Source organism: Triturus cristatus, chromosome 12 (assembly GCF_964204655.1).
Source record: "Triturus cristatus chromosome 12, aTriCri1.1, whole genome shotgun sequence".
Classification (NCBI taxonomy): Eukaryota; Metazoa; Chordata; class Amphibia; order Caudata; family Salamandridae; genus Triturus; species Triturus cristatus.
The window spans coordinates 4,062,560-4,082,248 of NC_140595.1; the positions used below are offsets into that span (position 1 = coordinate 4,062,560).

The 19,689-nt window shown below is 48.5% G+C and overlaps 1 protein-coding gene across 10 annotated transcripts in view; it reads right to left on the reverse strand.

Moving 5' to 3' along the window:
- Positions 1-19,689, reverse strand: part of DAZAP1 (DAZ associated protein 1) — a 585,407-nt gene that overhangs the window by 468,951 nt on the left and 96,767 nt on the right. For all 10 annotated transcript variants that reach the window (XM_085638285.1, XM_085638289.1, XM_085638284.1 and 7 more), the window contains exons 3-4: positions 8,160-8,326; positions 7,459-7,524 (exon numbers count right to left, since the gene is read on the reverse strand). In XM_085638285.1, coding sequence (XP_085494411.1) covers positions 7,459-7,524; positions 8,160-8,326 — 233 coding nt within the window. The remainder of the gene's footprint in view (positions 1-7,458; positions 7,525-8,159; positions 8,327-19,689) is intronic.

Below are 19,689 nucleotides of genomic sequence, written 5' to 3' on the forward strand. Positions count from 1 at the left end.
ACGTTTCTGGAAGATACCACTGCGATACAGGGGAGGGAACACATGTATTTTAGAACCATGTACCTGTGAACTTCAGGATTATGTCAGTCTACAGAAAAAACGTTGTCTTCCATTATTCTAATGCTAACTGAAAATACATTTTTAAATATGAGTGAAGCAGATACCCTTAAAATTCAGAGACTTTCTAATCCTAAATGATGGTTTATAATGCACGTATAAACATTGAAATCTACTCTAATCCTATTAGAAACCTGGCACAAGGCCCAATCTGTGAAAATAAGCTCCATTTCTCATAGAAAGTGGATGTATTTTCACAAACTTACCACTGAAATCTAGCCTACCTAAACCTCTTTCTTAAACCCCTTACTGCTAACCTTAATCGAAGCTCTTGTTCTGTTGCTTGAGCATGTGGCTTCTATGCTGTTGTACGCTACCATAACGAGATGTTTAGTCTCAAAACCACATTGAAATTGTATTATAGTTTATGATGATGTGATACATTCTAACGCCCTCCAAGAGTTGTACATACCAAAATAAAAACCCAAAAAATTATACAAAGAATTCTGGAACATCTCTCCATAGTAGCTTTGTGACTGTAGAAGCAGTGAGGAGTTCATTTAGAGCCACATGAGGAGCTTTCCAATGAAGGGCGTGGCTTGGACGCCGATCGGGATGGCGGCGTGAGCCTGCAGCTCCGAGCCTGATCCCGTCAATACTCCTGATTTATCTGCCGAGAGGGGCTATCAGCAGGACGGATTGCCGGTGCGGAGCGCCGGGGCTGCTGGGGCTGTAAGCAGGGAGACCGCGGAGGGCCGGGAGCGGTGTGGAGCCCGCGGCCGGAGCTCCGGAGCGCAGTGATCAGCAGGCAAGATGGCGGCGGCCTCGACCTCGGAGCCCTGAGGGAGGAAGACGGAGGACCGTGGCCGGAGGGGGGACGGCCCCAGCTGCGCGGGACGCAGACGGCTCTCAGGTGCCCCTGGTAATGAGAGCTGGGGGCTGGGCCCCCGGTCCCGAGGGAGGAACGAGGTGACGGAGCTGCCCCTCCCCCCGCGTGGAGAGCGACGACCGCCTGGGCTGGTGCGGCGCCCGGCTGAGAGCAGGGACGGCGGAGGTGACTGCGGCGTGCTGCCGGTGAGCGAGGAGAGGGGCCCCCCAGGACCACAGTGTTGACCCCGCTGGGCGGATAGCCCTGGCCTGAATCGGAGTGGGTCTTAAGATGGGGGGGGGGGGTCCGGACTGGCGGCCGACGCTGCGGGAAGCGGAGGACGGCCCTGAACAGAGCTGCCGAAGTGGGAGTGGGGGGGGGGCCGACCGCGGAGGGGCCCTCTGACAGCCTGAGGGAAGCACACAGGCTGCGATTGCGGCGGCCCTCGTGGGTAGCGGCCGCGCCGGGCAGCGGACTTTGGAGCGGTTGGGTGGGGGCCCCCCGCACCCTCCTTGAGTGGGGATCCCCATCGAGCAGATGGCGAATAAGGGTGCCGCGCCACAGATGCCGGTGGGGCACGGCCGGGGTGCGGAGTCGGCCGCGGATGGCGGGGCCCAGGACGAATCGGAGGGCTCGGCGCAGTAACGGCGCCTGAACAAACGGCTGGACGGTATCCTGGAGGCGATCACGGCAACCAAGGAGGCCCTGCACAACGACATTGCGCAGGTCGCCACTGGACTGGGTCTCTTCCGGGCGGACCATGCCAAATTGTCGGACCGAGTTAAGGACACTGAGATGAAGCTACAGGAGCTCGGGCCTGCGGTGGCGGCCGCGGACCACAAACTCGCCGACATCTTGGGCCGTTTGTCGATGCTGGAGAGACGGGCGGAGGACGCCGAAGGCCGCAATCGTAGGAACGTACGGGTGGTGGGCCTCCCGTAAAACAGCGAAGGGGAGGATGCGGTGGCATACATGGAGAATTGGTTCAAAACAGTGGTGGCCCCGGAGGGGCTCTCCCCCTTCTTCTCCCTGGAACGAGCGCACAGGGTTCCGGCCCGCCCGCCGCTGCCGGGCCGCCCGCCCCGGCCGATGCTGGTCAGACTCTTGCATTACAGGGACAGAGATTTGCTGATCCAGAGGGCACGATCGGAGGGCCCCTTTCAGGTGGCGAATAGCCCGGTGACGGTGTTCCCCGATTACACGCAGGAGGTCCAGAAACATAGAGCTTCTTTTCTGGCAGTGAAAAAGGAATTGAGGGCCGAGGGGCTACAGTATTCCTTGCTTTTCCCGGCGAAACTAAGGGTGATTGTGGACGATACGACCCACTTCTTTCAGACTCCGGATGAAGCGGGGGCATGGCTCGAGTTGCATCGCGCTGGCACGGACCGCACGGGGAAAGGGGCGAGGCGCCGGCCGACTCAAGTGTGGAAATCCCAACGCATCCGCAAACGTGATAACCTCAGGAGAGGGTTGCGAGAAGACCAGCTGGCGGAGGACAGGCGGGGAGCGCTGGTGGCAACGGCGATCCTCACGGGCTCCCCGCACGAACGGACATCGGTGGGTTCAGACACTGGTGACGATGGTGGGCAGTCCGGCGGTGAACTTTCGGAGGTGGAGAGCTCAGGGAGGCCGGCGGTCACCCCACAGACGGCGGATGGTCTCTTCAATGGCTGACGCTGGGAGAGGGGGGCCTTCCTTGTGGCCCTGAACCCGGTGGAGCGCCCGGGTGCTCTGCGAAATGGAAGGTACTGTGCTGATGGACATGTGGGATCCTGGGCTGGGGGCGCGGGCTGGGCCCGCTCTGGGTCGGCTCTGAGGCAACCCCTTGTGGCCCTTAAGGCTTTCTGTGGTGACGACCACAGAGTAGGGAATGTTTGGTGGGTTGCAGGTTGGGATGGGGGCTGATATGGTGTTATTGGGTCCTGTTCTGGGGAGAGGGGAGGGGGGGAGTTTGTTGGGGTGTTTTGGTTAAGGGGCTATACTGCTTGGCTGGGGGTGCTCACTGGGCGCTGGGTCGTTGGCTGAGAACTGGCTACAATGGGGACGTTACCTAATCTGAAATGCCTCACGTGGAATGTCCGCGGGCTCCGTACCATGACGAGGAGGTATAAGGTGCACGCCCAGCTAGTGAGGCGAGGCATCCAAATTGCTTTCTTGCAGGAAACGCATTTAACTAAGCAGGAACATGCCGCGCTGCAGAGGAGATGGCATAGTCAGGTGTTTGGCACCACGTACTCTGCGTTTGCCAGGGGAGTATTGGTGTGGGTGAGAGCAGGGCTCCCATTCCAGGCTACAAATCAGTTGGTAGACCCTGAGGGTAGATATGGGGCGGTTGTATGGCCAGGATGTGGTACTGTGTAGCATATATGCTCCTAATGTGGATCAGGCGCGCTTCTTTGCTGGCCTGACGGGATCGCTGGCGCACTTCCTGGCGGGCCCCATACTGATAGGCAGGGACTTTAATTCGATAACGGATGTGGAGTTGGATAGGTCGCATCCGCCGCTGGCTGACTCCCCGGTGCGCCGGTTAGCGGCGCACAGGGCGGACTGGCAGGAGAGGTGGGGACTGGTTGATGTGTGGCGGGAGCAGCATCCTGGAGATAGGGACTACTCCTTTTTTTCCGCTTTACATGCGCTGCACGTCAGGATAGACTCCATTCTGTGTAGTGGCTCTCTGGCTTCCAAAATGGCGCATACGGAGTATTTAACTAGAACTGTCTCCGATCATAATCCGTTGTTGCTGACGCTGCAGTGGCAGAGGCAGAGGTCGGCAATTCCGACGTGGAGGCTGCGACCAGAGACATTAGAAGATCCGGTGTTTAGTGATGCGGTCCTGCAGGGCATTGAACTGTACTTTAGTGAGAATGAAGGATCAACTGCCACGAGAGCGATTGAATGGGATGCCATGAAGGTGGTGATCAGAGGAGTTTGCATGGGCCGGTTCTCGAATGTGCGGACGACTGTCCTGGCTGACCTGACGGAGGGGTTGTTGCGGGACTTGGAGCGGCGCAGGCCTGAGCGACCGGAGTTACAGGATAGGCTGCTAGAGGCGAAGGAGCTGGTGGCGACTGAAACGGAGCGACTGAGGTGTTTTGATTACAAGTTGTATGCTGCGAGAGTGCATGCGGAGAGGGACAAGGTGGGAACGCTCCTGGCCCGGCTTGCTAACCCTGAACCCAGAGGTTGCCCGGTAAGGAGTATAGGCACAGAGACGGGGGAGGTAGTCTACACGCAAACGGCGGTCCTGGAGCGCTTTCGGTCTTATTATACGGGCCTTTATGAGAGCCGGCGGAGGGCCCCCCAGTGGCCGACTTCCTGGGGACTACTCACCTCCCGAGGCTGGAGGCCGAGACTGCGAAGGTACTGGGTGGACCCATCACGCTCTCAGAAATCAGGGTGGCTATCAAACGCATGGCCAGAAACAAAACGCCGGGGGTGGATGGACTGCCGATTGAATTTTATGTGCAATATGTCGATGTACTGGCGCCCAGGCTCTTGCAGGTCTATGCGGAGGCCTTGACACTGGGGAGATTACCCAAGTCGCTGCGGGAAGCGCTAGTGGTACCGTTGCTGAAACCGGGTCGGGACGCCTCGGATGTGACCTCGTATAGGCCATTATCCATGCTGACGGTCGACTATAAAATATTGAGTCGCATCCTGGCTACTAGATTGCTCCCACACATGACCCGGCTGGTGCATGAGGACCAAGCTGGATTTATCCCCACTAGGAGCACAGCCATGAATATTCGGCGCCTGGTCCGCATAATGGACAGTGTTTGGGACCCTGCCCAGAAGCCGGCAGTGCTCTCTGTAGATATCGAAAAGGCCTGCGACTGTTTAGAGTGGGGATACCTCGATGCGGTACTGGAGCGAATGGGCCTGGGGGATGGTTTTGGGCGGTGGACGAGGGTCCTTTATTCCTCAGCTTCGGCCCGAGTACGACTGGGATCGGTGGTTTCCTCGGAATACCCGGCGGCGGGTGGCCTTAGCGACCTTGGTGCGACCCAGACTCGACGGCGGATTGGCGGTCCCCGATTTTGAATTGTACTACCTGGCGGCACAGCTACAGGTCCTGACGCAAAATGTCGCTAGAGTGTTTAGAGGCCCTGAGCACGAGAGGGAATCCGGGATCCAGAGACACGTTTTATCCTACATAGTCCTGCAACAGACGCTGGACTTAAGAGACCTCACCATAGAGGAGAGAACCCTCCGGCAGTGCTGGCGCAGGAGCATGAGGAGAGCGAAGGCGGTGCACCCGTATGCGCCAGAGATCCCGCTGGGGATGCTGACAGCGTTGCCACATGGCGGTGATTGGTCGCCGCTGGCGGAGTGGGAAGAGCTGGGATTGCAAATGGTGGGAGACCTGTATGTGGACGGGGCGTTAGCGCCATTTGGGGTGCTGCAGGAACGGTTTGGCCTCCCGGATGGGAGTTACCTGTTACACGCGGCGGTGTGCGCGGCGGTACAGCGCCACTGGAGGGAGGGCCTGGTGGAGCCCACGGTGGTTCAGACCTGCCAGTATGTGGTAATGGCGGCGGGGAGAGTTAAGGCGGTCACCTGCATCCACTCCCGGCTGCTACGGGAGGGGTTGGAACTGCTCGCGGCGTTGAAGGAGAAGTGGGAGGGTAGTATAGGAAAACCCATCCCGGACACGGTGTGGAGTCATTCTGCGGAGGACATGGAAAGGGAGTAGGAATGCCCGCTTCCAGCAGGTGCATTTCTTTGTACTGCATAGGGCTTATCTGACCCCGGGAAGGATTAAACGGTATTTTAAGGTACAGGATGCGGCGTGCCCGAGATGTATGGAGCTTGGAGCGGAGCTCGACCACCTCTTGTGGGGGTGCCCCCGGCTGGGGACGTATTGGGTTGAGGTGGGGGAGCTTTTGAACGCTGTCACAGACCGGGAGGTGGAGTTTGATATGGCAGCCTGCTTATTGCTCTGGTTCCCACACACGGCGAAGACGAAAGTGTCCAGTAAATTCATTGACTTGGGCCTCCTGCTGGCCCAGAGAGAAATTACGTGGCACTGGAAGTCGCGGGAGGGCCCGTCGTATGGGAGATGGATGGCTGAGTTGCTGAAGTGGGCTAGCTGTGAAAGTGTGCTTAGGAGGCGTCAGGCGACCAGGGCAGGGGATGAGAAGGGACTGGAATGGGTGAGGACATGGGAGCAGATAGTACAGGCTATGAAAGATTACCGGCTGGAGAGCACTGAGCAGGAGGACCGGGAGGGAAGGGCTCCACGAGGCCTAGGGGCCACAGGCGAACAACCGGTAGCAGTAGCAATAGTAAGCTAGATTTCATGATCGGGGCCCCCGCCAGCAGTAATGGGTGGGTGGGAGGGTGGGGAAGGGGGGAGTTTTCGGGGTGTTTTATTAATATATTGACGGACAGCTGGGGACTGAGGCGGATGGGAGAAAAGCAGATGTTGCCATGGGAGATTTACCTGCTCTATTGTACCAGGATGGTTATGATACTCAGGGACCGGTAATGTTGTGCCGCCCAGCCTCCGGGATGTGGGCTGAATGGCTGTGTAAAGTGTTACAATGATGCGAGGGCTATGAAACACATTGTGGGCATGGGTCGCTATTATGGAGTTCTCATACTTAATTCTGCAATAAAAATATGTTTAAAAAAAATGAGGAGCTTTCCAATCAAGGGACATTCAAGTGCATGCGATCAATGATTCTTTTCTTGAACTGACTGGTAGATGCAGCTCCGACCAGTAACAAAAGCTTTTGCAGACCAGAGTAGCACACTAGATACCATAAACCTTTAACTTAAGTTGGAAGGGTTGCATCCCTCAAAGTTGAGTCATCTGTGCTACCAGTCTCTTTCTCACAACAACCAAAGCAAAGACATCAGTGGCCCTGCACAAAGCCAAGAGTAGAAAGGAAATAGCTTGTCATACTTGCGTCCTTAGGCAAGACAAGCATGGCTTGTGAGCACTGGCTACGAAGAATTAACCAGCACACTGAATACGCTGCTTAATGCTTCGTTTTCAGAGGATACTGCCTTTGTTAGGGGCTCCAGTCTACCTTAATTTTTCAGATGTTGCATGTGAAACATTTTGTTGAACATGGTTTAGTTTCTTCAAGCATTTTTCGCGAACCCTGCACTGCCTAGTAAGACATAAGCCACAGAATACCTGCATCTTCCAGCCCTGCTGTACAGACAGACAACTTTGTCACTGATCTAAGTGCAATGGAGTAGCCATGATTTGGGCCGGAGAAAATGCTCAGCCCCTGAATAGAGGCAATCTCTGGTTCTGCAGAAAATAGGAGCTAGCTTGCGCAGCCTGCTGGCTACCTTGGAGAGCACCCACAGCTGTTCACAGGACCCAATGTGAGCAGAAAATATAAAGGTCTTTGTTCCTCAGCCTAATAGCTAGGCAAAAAGAAGCTTTCAGTTCTTCAATGAAATCATCAAACCACGTGAGAGGATATTAGGTGGGAACTGGATGCTACAGCCCACAGACTGGGTTGAATACATTCCTAAGAAGTGTTTGAAAAAAGAAATTCTAGATAGTTGCTTACCCAAGACTCCTTAGGCCGCAATCTCTCAGGTTGCATTCCTCTTGGCGTACATGGCTTTGGATCAATCTAAAAATAAATTTAAAAAATGTACAGGTGCAGTACATGAAAGCGGTATCTTAGTAGGGAAAGCAAGAGAAATGTAAAGAGAATGTTAATTTAGCATCACAAGTTAATATATCATGGGTTCTGGGAGAAGCAATACGTCTACAGGAAGCAATACATACAATTCCTATGGGCCTGGTATTTCCTGCACCCAAATGCTGGACCGGGCAGTCAATTAAAAGAGTAATAATATCTATGACTCTGCAACACTGTCAAACACCTTCAAAAGTCACCTTCCCCAGTCGCTAATCCCACTTTAACCTTAGCTTTGAGTTATTTTGAATAAGGTTCCCTAGCAAATCAAGGAAAAATTAGATGCTGTTTGAGGCAGACAAAGTCAGTGAAAGTCACATCAGACGAATGAATACAGGAGTGCCTAAAACAATCGTTTTGAGGAAATATCAAATTGAAAGTATCCATCATGCATTTTAAGAAGCTGGAAATTATCACAATAAATGGAGATCTCATCTCAAATTCCAATGAAGGGAGCGTGCACACAACTGAGTTGAAACATAAGCACACACAGTGTTCTATCCGAACCATCATGCCTCCGAGTGTATATACATGCAGGTTTTTAAAGACTTCAATAAACAACTTACATTTCGCCCATCCAGTGTATGAGGTCTGCTGGCCAAAACTGTTCCAACGCAATTCGGATCTTTGAATTTTACAAATCCAAACCCTCTGGACTGATTTGTGGTTTTATCTTTCATGATCACACAATCTACAACTTCACCAAACTGGCAAAAGTAACCACGTAACGTTTCTGCATTGAAAAGAAATAAACAGGTCTATCAGGCAAGAGAACTTATGGGGGATAAAAAAATCAGTTCTCATGCTAAATTATGCTAAAGGATGGCAATTAGACGTGCATGCTTTACTATCATGATATAGGCTGATCAGCTACGTGCGCACACACACACACACTCTAGGTTATACGTTTAAGGTTCGACACTGTACGTGATATCCCAGAGTGCCATATGATGGGCAGGGTGGGTTTTTGTCTGTAAAATGTGAACGTGAAAATGAGTCGCATTTGGAATAAACTAAACTGATGCTACAGCTCACCGAATGCGGCACGATTTGTGGAAAATAAATTAGTTACCTGGAACTTTGGTTCTACAGCATTCCTCGTCATCAGGCTGGGAAACCTCAGTAACCAAGTATGTAATTACACTCAATAACAAACGCAATAGGCTACACACAATCATGTCCACTTCATTGTGCGATTTAAACAGTCAATCAGACCTCAAAAGCCACAGAGGCTTCCAACTGCCAGATTTTTTAGCTTATGACAATGGAGAAGAGGTATGAATGGAAGGGCCTCATGAAAAGGGAGGATTTCAAGTGAATCTATTAAAGATACCAAAGCTGGGGAACATGTTATGTTAAAATGAATTTGTAAAGCGCACGTACACCGGGGAGGTTTTATGGTGCTAATTTTGATTGAGACCCAAGTCCTGGAGATTTGTTCAGAAAGCCTGTCGGAAAAGCCAGGATTTTAGGAGACTTCTGAAGCCGAGGAGATTGGTGCAGAAGCGAATTTCAGAGGGAAGGGAGTTCCAGAACATAGGGGCCAAAGTGGCAAACCTGGCACCCCCAGTGCGCTTTAATCCAAAATGAGGGATAGATAACTGCTTGTGGGCTGAACGGAGATTACGTGTGGGAACATATTTGTTAAACATGTTATTCACGAATTTCGGGCTCCTTTCATTGAGTGACTTAAAAATGAGACATCCAACCTTAAAGGCACACCGCTGAACAACCGGAAGCCAGTGTAATTGCTTCAAGAGAGGAGTAATATGATGCCTAGGCTGGTGCACAATCAGACACGCAGCCTGGTTTTGTACCATCTATAAACGTCTGGATAAATAAAGGGGGATGCCAAAGTAAAGTGAATTGGCATAGTTGACATGGGACATGACCATGTTGATTATCACCTGAATCAGAGCTTCGTGGGTAAGAAATCTACAGATCTTTTTTATTTTCTTTAGTTGGAAAAAGCAGGTGGAAATCACCGACCCGATCTGAGGCTTCAAAGTGAGACCCTGACTAATAACTAGCCCAAGGCGCTTAGCCAAGCTAGATGGAGAGGGGGACTGACCCAGCTCCCTAGGCCAAAAATGGGGTCCCCATGGATTTTTAGTGATGCCACCTGTTAAAACTAACTCCGTCTTATCCAGACTAAGTTTTAGGTGGTTCCCGTTCATCCACTGACTGATGAAAGGCATGAACCGACTCCAGGGAGTTGCTGAGGGAGATGAGTTGGAAATCATCAACATAATTAAATGTACAGACTTGACGTTCTTTCAGGTCTCGGACAAGAGGGAGAAGGTAGAGATTAAACAGGGGAGAAAGAGAGGAGTCCTGAGGGACTCAACAGGAACTTCTGACTCTAGGGGCAGTGAACTGGGCAGTACATACTGCCTGGGAGCGATTTTCCAGGAAGGAACTGATCCAGCCCAGAGCAGGTCCCGAGATTCCCGCGTCCCTCACACGGTCGACCATAAGATTATGGTCAACTGTGTCAAAGGCCGCAGAAAGATCAAGCAGGACTACGGAGAGAATCCATCACTGTAAGGATCACCTCCTCGTTAGAGAGCTGGGCAGAAACCCGCTTAGTGAGGATCAAGAAATTCAGATTCCTCCATGAAGTTGGTAAGACATCGCGTGACATAAGCTTACAAAATCTTAGCCAGGTAAAGAAGAAAGGAAATTGGACGATAGTTTGTCAAAATTAACGGATCCAATCCCACCTTCTTTAAGAGGGGGACAATGGTTGCCTCCTTAAAAGTTGCAGGGACAATGCCTTGGGACAAAGACTCATTTAAGAGATTAAGAGCAGGACTGGGAATGGCAGTAAAAATTTCCTTCAAGATGCAAGGAGGGCAACAGTCAGTGGAAGAACCAGATTTGACTTTCCAAAAAAGGTCTATGAAGGTGTGCTCACATATTGTGGGGAAATGCGTAAAAGTTCTATGGTTTTGGGTGGGATAAGGATAGAATCCAGATTTTGACAAACCGGGATACTGGACTTGATTTTTTTTTATTTTGTCAAAAAAAAAAAGATTCAGTGCATTGCAAAAAGTTTGGGTTGGCCAACTCATTCACAATATAAAAGATCTCCGAGCGGTTTGTTGCAGACAGGATTTTAGATGAAAAATACGCCGCTTTAGCAGTTAAAATAGATTTTTTATATGTTTTCAAGGAGTTCAAATAAGGCTGTTTTTCTTCAGGTAGGTAGTTACATCGCCACTTTCTTTCCAATTGCCTGAAGGCTAGTTTTTGATGTTTCAGCTCAGTGGAGAACCATTTATGGGCATCTTGGTGGCAGGGGGCATGAATCTTCCTGGGGTAAGCATAGCAGCCAGTAGCCAACTAGTTAACTGTGCATCAGCCAAATTAATCGAAGAGTTGCCCAGGGGAATCAAATTGGCAAGTGAGTCAAGAAATAAGAGTTTCTCGATCTTGTTCCAGTTTCTGCGTGGGCACCCACCTAAACTGGGGTTTTTAATCAAGAAATTATCATGAACGATGAATTTGATTATACGGTGATCAGACCATGTACACGGTGAGACTCAGACGGGGGACACAGTGATGTTGACAGTCCAGACCTGGTCAAGAATATGCCCCTTAATTTGTGTGGCCGTGGATACCTGTTGTGTTAAGTTCAGTCCTGAAAGTAGCTCGGCAAGTTCAGCCGATTGGGGGCCACTAGAGATTTCATTGGCCCAATAGTTAAAGTCACCAATCAGCAGAACCTTCCCGTTGTTAGTTATCAAGTGTGCTATCTGTTCACCCAAAGAGTGAGGAAAGAGGCATCCTCTGAGGAGGTCTATAAAGCAGGACGCATACTAAAGGGGCAGTGTCAGATTCAAATTCAAATTTTATCACCAGATTATCCATGAAGGTAAGTCTAGCCGAGTTAAAGCAGTGTAGCTACGATTGTGACGTGTTATGACAGCTACTCCTCCACCCACTTTACCCTGGGGACGGTTAGCCTGGATGATGTGGTAATCTGAAGGTAGTGCCGCAAGGTTGTCTAGGGATGACTCCTGAGATAACCTGGTTTCAGTAAGCAGGAGAAGATCTGGCTGCTCGAATTTGAGCAACAAAAAAATATCCACCTGATGTTTAACCATCGAGAGGATGTCTGAAACAGCGATGGTACATTAGCAGCACCCTTTGATTTTCAAAGCCTTTCTGAAAAGCTGTAGACAGTGCGATACTAGTATGGCGAGGGTGACCACACAATAGGTTGAAATGGAATATAAAATAACTTTGTATTATTGTTGAAAACTATTAACAGGTTGGCATTACGGGGGAATGCTACACAGAACCCCGAGGACTCACATAGGGAGCCTATTGGATACCTCATTCATAGAGCTGGTACGCGAGGCCAAGGCTCCACGAGGGTAAGGGAATGATGCATTCACGAGACATACCTGATAGAACACGGGTGTTTCTAAGAAGCAGGGTTGAACACCATAGTTAAGTGTTGTGTGTATGTCTTTTACTTTTGGCAGTCTCCGTACGTGATTTTAAGAAGTGTCCTTATCGTGTGCCAAGCAACTGTCGTTGCCCTGATGAAATCGCCTTAAAGAATTCAGGCGATGAAACATGTTGGCATCTAAGGAGGGTATGCATTTTTAGCAACCTTTTTAAACATTGAAGTAGGTGCACTCCTAAGGAGGAATAAAGTTTGAACCTGTAGTGGGTGGACCTATTTCACTTTTTAACGTTCACTATTTAGTCACACAATTTGTTTTTCTTTCTGGACACTTCTTCTTTATTATTATTTTTGAGCGTGATGGCTGCCGATGATGAGAAGAGTGGGCAATGCTGACGAGTACCAGCCAGCAAGCTCAATTGGGGTTGCGCACGTGAGGTGCCATCACGTCTCTTTCACATTTTTTCACATTTATGTGTTCTTTTCACGGTTTACTCATGAGTTTACTGTATTGAGAAACCCTAGGTGTACCACATTTAAGTTTAGACACCTTTACGATCATCGGAGAGACTGCTGAGAGTAAAACCATTCATCTTTTTCTGGTTTTTAAGAAAGTGAAGGTAGCCAACTAGTTGGCAACTACCCCATAAAAGATCTTCTGACTCGGGGCGTTACCAAAGACCCACAAGGTTGGAACCAACCTGTATGGCTCAAAATACCTTCTGATACCCAGGTCTTTGTTGTATCAGTCAGGATGACCTTGTGCCTAATGGACTTCTGTACCCTGCTTGTGCACCATGCCAGGTGGCATATGCAGGCTCTGCAGTGGGATTTTAAGTTCCAGTGGGCACAGCATCGGGGCAACCTGGCCGATCACGTCCAGATCGCGGAGGGCGCTGCACGACAATTACAATGGTGGCTCAAGCATCGCGATTGGGTCAATGGCCCTTCCCTCGGTCCGGGGAAGTGTAGTGCAGGTGTTCACGGACACCACCACCGCCATGTGGTATTGCAACAAACTGGGCGGGGTGGGGTCGTGGACCCTAATTCAGGAGGCTCTGCGCTTCTGGACATGGCTGGAACACCAAGGCATTCCCTTGGGGGTTCACCACCTTGCAGGTTCTCTGAACGCCAGAGCGGACGAACTTAGCCACCAGTGCTTGATGGATCACGAATGGCGTCTTCACTCAGAAGTGGTGCAAGGTCCCTTTCATCAGTGGGGTGAGCCTTGGTTAGATCTATTTGTCACCGCAGAGAACGTGCAATGTCTTCAGTTCTGCGCGTTGGAATTTCCGAGGCGGCACTCGCTCGGCGACGCTTTTCATCACGAGTGGAGCTGCGGTCTGTTGTACGCCTTTCCGTCTATACCACTTCTACCCAAAGTGCTGAAGAAGATTCGGCGTGACCGGGCCCAAGTCATCCTTGTGGCTCCGGATTGGGCACGAAGATACTGGTAGCCCGTGCGACTCAGCATTGCGATCGCTCCCCCGATTTGACTGCCTCTTTGGGAGGATCTTCTGTCGCGGCAATAGGGGACGGTCCTCCAGCCGAAACTGTCCAGCCTCCGGCGACAGCTGACAGCTTTTGACCTTCCTTCCGAGGTCTGTGACGTTATTCTGGCAGACAGAATTCCTTCCACTGAGACGGTATACGCCTGCAGGTTGGGAAAAATGTATGACATGGTGCACAGGAAAGGCTTTGGATCCCCTTGCTGCCCCTCTTTCCGAGGTCCTTCTGTTACTTTTCTCTTTGGCCCAGCAGGGCTCTGCTCTGGGCACTATCAAAGGTCATCTCTCGGCCATTTCCGCTTTTCTACGGCTTCCAAATCAGCCTTCTCTTTTTAAGTTCCCAATTGTTAATCACTTCCTGAAAGGCATTACACACACGTTTCCTCCCGTGCCCTTACTAATGCCTCAATGGGACTTAAATCTTGTCTTGACTGAAGTGCGCTCCCTTTGAGCCCCTTCAAAACTGTCCTTTACGTCTTCTCACTATGAGGACGGCTTTCCTGGTAGCTATCACCTCTGCCAGAAGAGTGAGTGAGCTCCAGGATCTTTCTTCTAAACCCCCTTTTACCTCCGTTCATCCGGACAGAGTGGTTTAAGGACCCGTCCTTTCTTGCCAAGGTTGTCACGCCCTTTCACATCGGACAGACCATCACTTTGCCCACCTTCTTTCCATCTCTGCATCCTTCAAAAGAGGAAGAGATGCTCTATCGTCTGGACCCAAAACGTGTGCTCTCATTCTATCTGAAGCGCACACAACGGTTCCGGGGTATTGACTCAGTTTGTCTCATGGCTCTCTGGGGATTAAATCGACCAGATTGCTCACATAGTATTTCGAGTCCCATTGATTGTTATCGCGAGTCGATTCATTTACCACTCTGGCATTTCTTCGCGCTATATTAAATTATATAGCCCAGATATATGGCGTGTTGTGTTCCCTCGGATCCAAGTGGATTGACTCCCGGTACATATTGAATTTTGTACACACCCGCTGGATATCGTCCTCATCTATTGGATTACATTTTTGACGATCGCAACAGATTTGCATTACCAATAGCCCGTCCTTCAATACAATTTTCCAGTGCTTGCCAGACTTCTTGACAACGCCTATTTGTTAGCGTTCGTCTTGATCCCATATAGATTTCACTACCATGTGACTTCAGCACTCCTCAAATTGTAGCCATTGTCCTGATGATGACCTTGATTGCATAAGGTCGAAACGCCGTCGACATCCCAGTGTAATTCACGGCCTTCAAAGAATTAATACTTTACATAAATACAATAAATAATTTATATAATTTGTTCTTGATTAATGTTTGTTCTCACTTTGCGCCATTTCACACTGTATATACCACTTGTGTCACTGCACTTATCACTTGCACCAAGCACTGTCAGTACGCAATTGGTGTGTTCTTGGCTACTGTAATTTAATTTAATTGTACTATAGTGCTGTTATAACTATTTGTATAATAATAACAACAAATTTCTTACTTTGGTCTCTCGTTTTCCTTCCTTCATGATTTATACATTTTCCTAAAAATTGTCCTTAGAAACACTAGTTGAGACATTGTTGCTTTGGTATCTCATTCTGTCTGAAGCGCAGACAACGGTTCCGGGTGGTTGACCAACTTTTGGTTGGCTACGTGGGCGCCCAATAAGGTCGGGCCGTGCACAAATGGACCATCTCTCGGTGGGTCGTTCTCTGCATCAAAGCCGGTTACTCGTTGGCTAGAAGGAGCCTCCTGTGGTGATGCGTGCCCATTCTACCAGGGCAACAGCAGCCACTACTGCTTTGGGATGTGGCGTTCACTTGCATGACATCTTTCAGGTAGCTACGTGGGCCTCGCTGCACACTTTTACCAAGCACTGCTGCCTCGACAGCCGAGTCCGGAGAGACTGCTTCTTTGGCCGTTCGGATCTCCGGGACTTTCTGGTGTGATTTTGGTTCGCAGACCCACCTCCGGGGTAGGTATTACTGGGGTATCTATTCTAAGGTAAGGAATCTATCACTAACATGTCTCTTTCAGATGCAGAAGTTACTACTTGTGTAACGATATATCTGTAAGAGATTAGTTAGTGATAGATTCCTAACCGCCCCACTCATCCTCCCAGTTCTGCAAACTGATTTCAAGGCCCTAGTTTCAATGCACCAGTGGTCAGTGTCTTGCATGGCTCTGCGTTCCTTACACGGAAAGTATAATACAGAACAGAAGTCAGCGCGCATTAGTTGCGCCTAAGTAGTCTCCGTGACTTCATCTCGGCGCGTACGACGCCAGCGACGGCCTCACGACGCCACCTTCCGACACGCAGGGGTACTGCTGCCAAAACCTGGATCCAGTCTGACGCCTGGGGATATTCTAAGGTAAGGAATCTATCACTAACTAATGTTTCTTACAGATATATCGTTACACAAGTAGTAACTTGTGCATTAGGTATATGAACTTAAAACACACTGGGTTTTTGGGGAGGAGGGATGGGACATGTGAATCTACAGTACAACATTCCAAGAACAGATGCTTACAGGGTAAGTAAACTCATCCGTTCCAGGCATGTGTGCTGTAGATACACATGCTTTGCATACACTGTAAAGCAGTCGCTCTCCCTAGGCAGTGGTTGACCTGTGGGGGCTGCAGTTGTTTGAAAGAGTTCTTAGAACTGCTTGGCCAACATTGGCTTCTTGACGTGCAAAGACATCAATACAATGTTTTGTGACGGTGTATGGAGTGGACCATGTTGCTGCATTTGGATTTAACCCAGATCTCTTGACTGGGGGAGAATGTTTTGATGTGTTCTGCATTCCGTCCATCAATTGTGTGTCTTTTGCTCTGCAAATATCAGCCACATGAATGTTCCCTAAAAAGGGCCACAGAAGCTCCTATCTTCCTAATGGAGTGAGCTCCAGGAGAAACAGGTAAAAAAAAAAAAAAGCTTATTAGATTTAGCATAGCAAGTTTGGATGCATTTAACTATCCATCGTGAAATGATAGATTTTGAAATTGCCTTTCCCATGCGAGGAGGTGTGAAGGCAAACAATTGCTTTGCCTTTCCTTTGTGAATGATTGAGTTCTGATGATATAATACATTAGAGTTCTTTTAACATCTAAAGTATGTACATTTCTTTCCGCAACGGAATCTGGCCGCAAAAAGAACACAGGTAAAACAATGGATTGATTACTATACAAATTGAACAACACTTTTGGAAGTATTAGTTTTAAGTATTAACTTGTCCCTATGTAGTTGGAAGAAAGGTTCTTTCAGGGTTAATGCCTGAATTTCACTGGCCTTTCTAAGTGAAGTGATAGCGATTAAAAGGGCAAGTTTCCATGATACGTATTGTAATTGTCAAGAGTGGAGTGCTTCAAAAGGAGGACAGTTGAGTCATGTTAGTACGATGTTAAAGTCCCATGCTGGTCCAGGTAGAAGCCTGGGAGGAATAAATCTTAAGTCCCTTCATAAAGGCTTTAATAACAGGTATTCTGAATGATGAGAAGTGCTGTCTGTTTTTCAAAAAGGCTGCCAAAGCCGCTAGGTGTAAGCGTATTGAAGAGTAGGACAACACTGTTTTCTGAAAGTGCAATAAGTAATAGTCTGTACTTTTGCATTAGGAGGTTTAATGGTTTGTTTGACAGTATATAACAATCTTTTCCGTTTAGCCACATAGCACTGCCTTGTGGTAGGTTTAGGTGCTTCTTGAAGAATGTCCATGCATTCTTGTGGCAAGTTTAAGTACCCAAATTGTAAGTTCTCAGGAGCCAAATTGCAAGAATAATTTCCTTGTGATCGAGATGTCTTCGTGTTACCCTGTTAAGAGAAAGAAGGTCCGGGTCGAGGTGAAGCTTCTCATGTGGAACTGGGGATAGCTTCAACAGTGTTGAAAACTATGGTTGGTGAGCCCATGTTGGTGCTATAAATATTATTGTACGAGGTTTGCCCGAGTTTCCAGCCCACTAATGGAAGTAGTGGGAGAGGAGGAAAAGCGTTTGCAAATATTCATGACCAGTTCATCCATAGAGCATTGCCCTTGGATTTTTGGTATTGTTACCTGCTTATTAAGTTTCAGCATTTTGTATTTTCTTCAGTTCCGAACAAATCTATTTGTGGGAACCACCATTTTTTAAAGTATGGTAGGAGGACCGTGGGATGGAGCTCCCATTCATGGACTTGTTGCTTCTTACTAAATAAGTCGGCAACTTGATTGGTTGTCCCCGGGACATGTTCTACTAGGAGGTGAATGTTGTGATGTATTGCTATGCTCCATTTTTTTGTATATAATACATAGTTGTCATATTGTCTGTTCGAATTCGGACAACTTAATCTTGTAGGTGAGGTAGAAAGGCTTTCACTGCTAGGTGAAGATCTTGCAGCTCTAGGTAATTGATATGGAGATCCCTGGGTTTGGAGACCCATATCCCTTGAATTGTGAGGTTTTGGAGAGGAGCGTCCAAACCAATTAAGGAAGCATCTGCTGTTCAAATTATTTGTGGAACTTGGTCTTGAAAATGCCGTCGCTTGGACAAATTTTGTGGATTCTACCATTGCAGAGAGTGATGTGTGCAGCTGTCTACAAAGGCTTCTTCATCGAGTACCTCGTGAGCTAGTGGTAGTTCTCCAGCTACCTGCAAGTAGCTCTCCTGTGTATAGCCCAACCTACAAAATTAGAAGCTTTTGCTAGGTTGAATATATGTGTACCAAAATTGTGAAGCATGTATTAGAGATGAATATGCATTTAGTTTCAGAACTATATGGAATATATTTGAAGCTATTTTTTGAATGATAAATCATGCAACTTTGGATAGACTTAATATTACTACCTTGGGCCAGGGGCATTACAGCTATGGCTGTGATGTGTAGCTCATGCAGAGGCATTTCAAATTGCTGGTAAGCATGCATGTGATGGCCACTGCTGTAATTTTGTCTGACGTGGTCACTTTTGCAAAAGAAATAATAGTAGCTTGGGATGCTTTTCTTTGATCATAAGTGGGTATTACAGCGAAGGTTAGAGACCCCGGCTACAGATTGTTAAGTTGACTCAGTAACTGTGTCCATTGATGAGACATTCCAGGAAAGGTTTCATGAGTAGTCTGGCATGTGGGACTATTCAAATACAAGATGCCATCATGCCTAGAAGTCGTAGAAATGATTTGGCTGGGATTTGACTCCCTGTTTGAAACTGATGAATGAATGTTACTATGCTGTGTATTCTGTTTGCATTTAGGTATGCCAAAGCGGAATGTGTGTTGAGCATGGCTCCTAGGTATGACTGCATGGTAGCTGGTTGTAGATGTGAGTTTTGTAGGTTGATGGTAAACCCTAATAGATTTAGAAAGGTTAGGGTTAATTGAGTATTGTGTTTGCAAAGGCCGATGCGGTTTGCTTTTATTAACCAGTCGTCTAAATATGGAGCACATTGTTTGTTTTGTCTGCTACTACCGCTATACATTGTGTGAATACCCTCGGTGCGGTATCCTAAGGGGAAGAAACATTAATTGATAAAGGCTTCTTTGGAATTGTACCCTTAGATACTCTGTGTGCTGGATGGATAGGTATATGGAAGTTAGCATCCTTTAAGTAAAGCAGCCATGAAATCTCCTTTCTGCAGCAAAGAAATGATCGCCTGAAGAGTGACCATATTGAAGCATTTGGATACAATTGTTTTTTTTTTCTGAGATCGAGAATAGGTCGTAGCAACCCATCTTTATTGGGGCAAAAGGAAGTATAGTGAATATGCTCCTGTTCCCTGAAACTATTTTTGAACTGGTTCTATTGCTCCTTTTTGGAATAGATCTGTTATTTCGTGCTGAGGGAGATTTTGATGTTGTATTGATAGTTTGTGTTTGCTAGTTGGAATGTTTGGAGAAGTTGTAATGAGGTCCAGACAGTAACCACGTTGGGTAATATCAAACACCCATTGATCGGTTATTAATTGCCAATTTAACAGAACATTTTGCAGACAACCCCGACAGGTGTTAGTGGTCTGGGGGAATGGTAAGGAAGTCCTTGTTTGAGGTACGGGTATTATTTTAGGGACCTCTTCCTTTAAAATAATTTCCTCTCTTGAAGGTTTTTGGAGTTGGTTTGTCCCTGGTTTTTGTATGCTAACCCAGTGTTGCCCGAGGAGGCAGATCTTCCACCTCGCTTATAGCAGGACCTACGAAAGGATCCAAGGTATCTGCT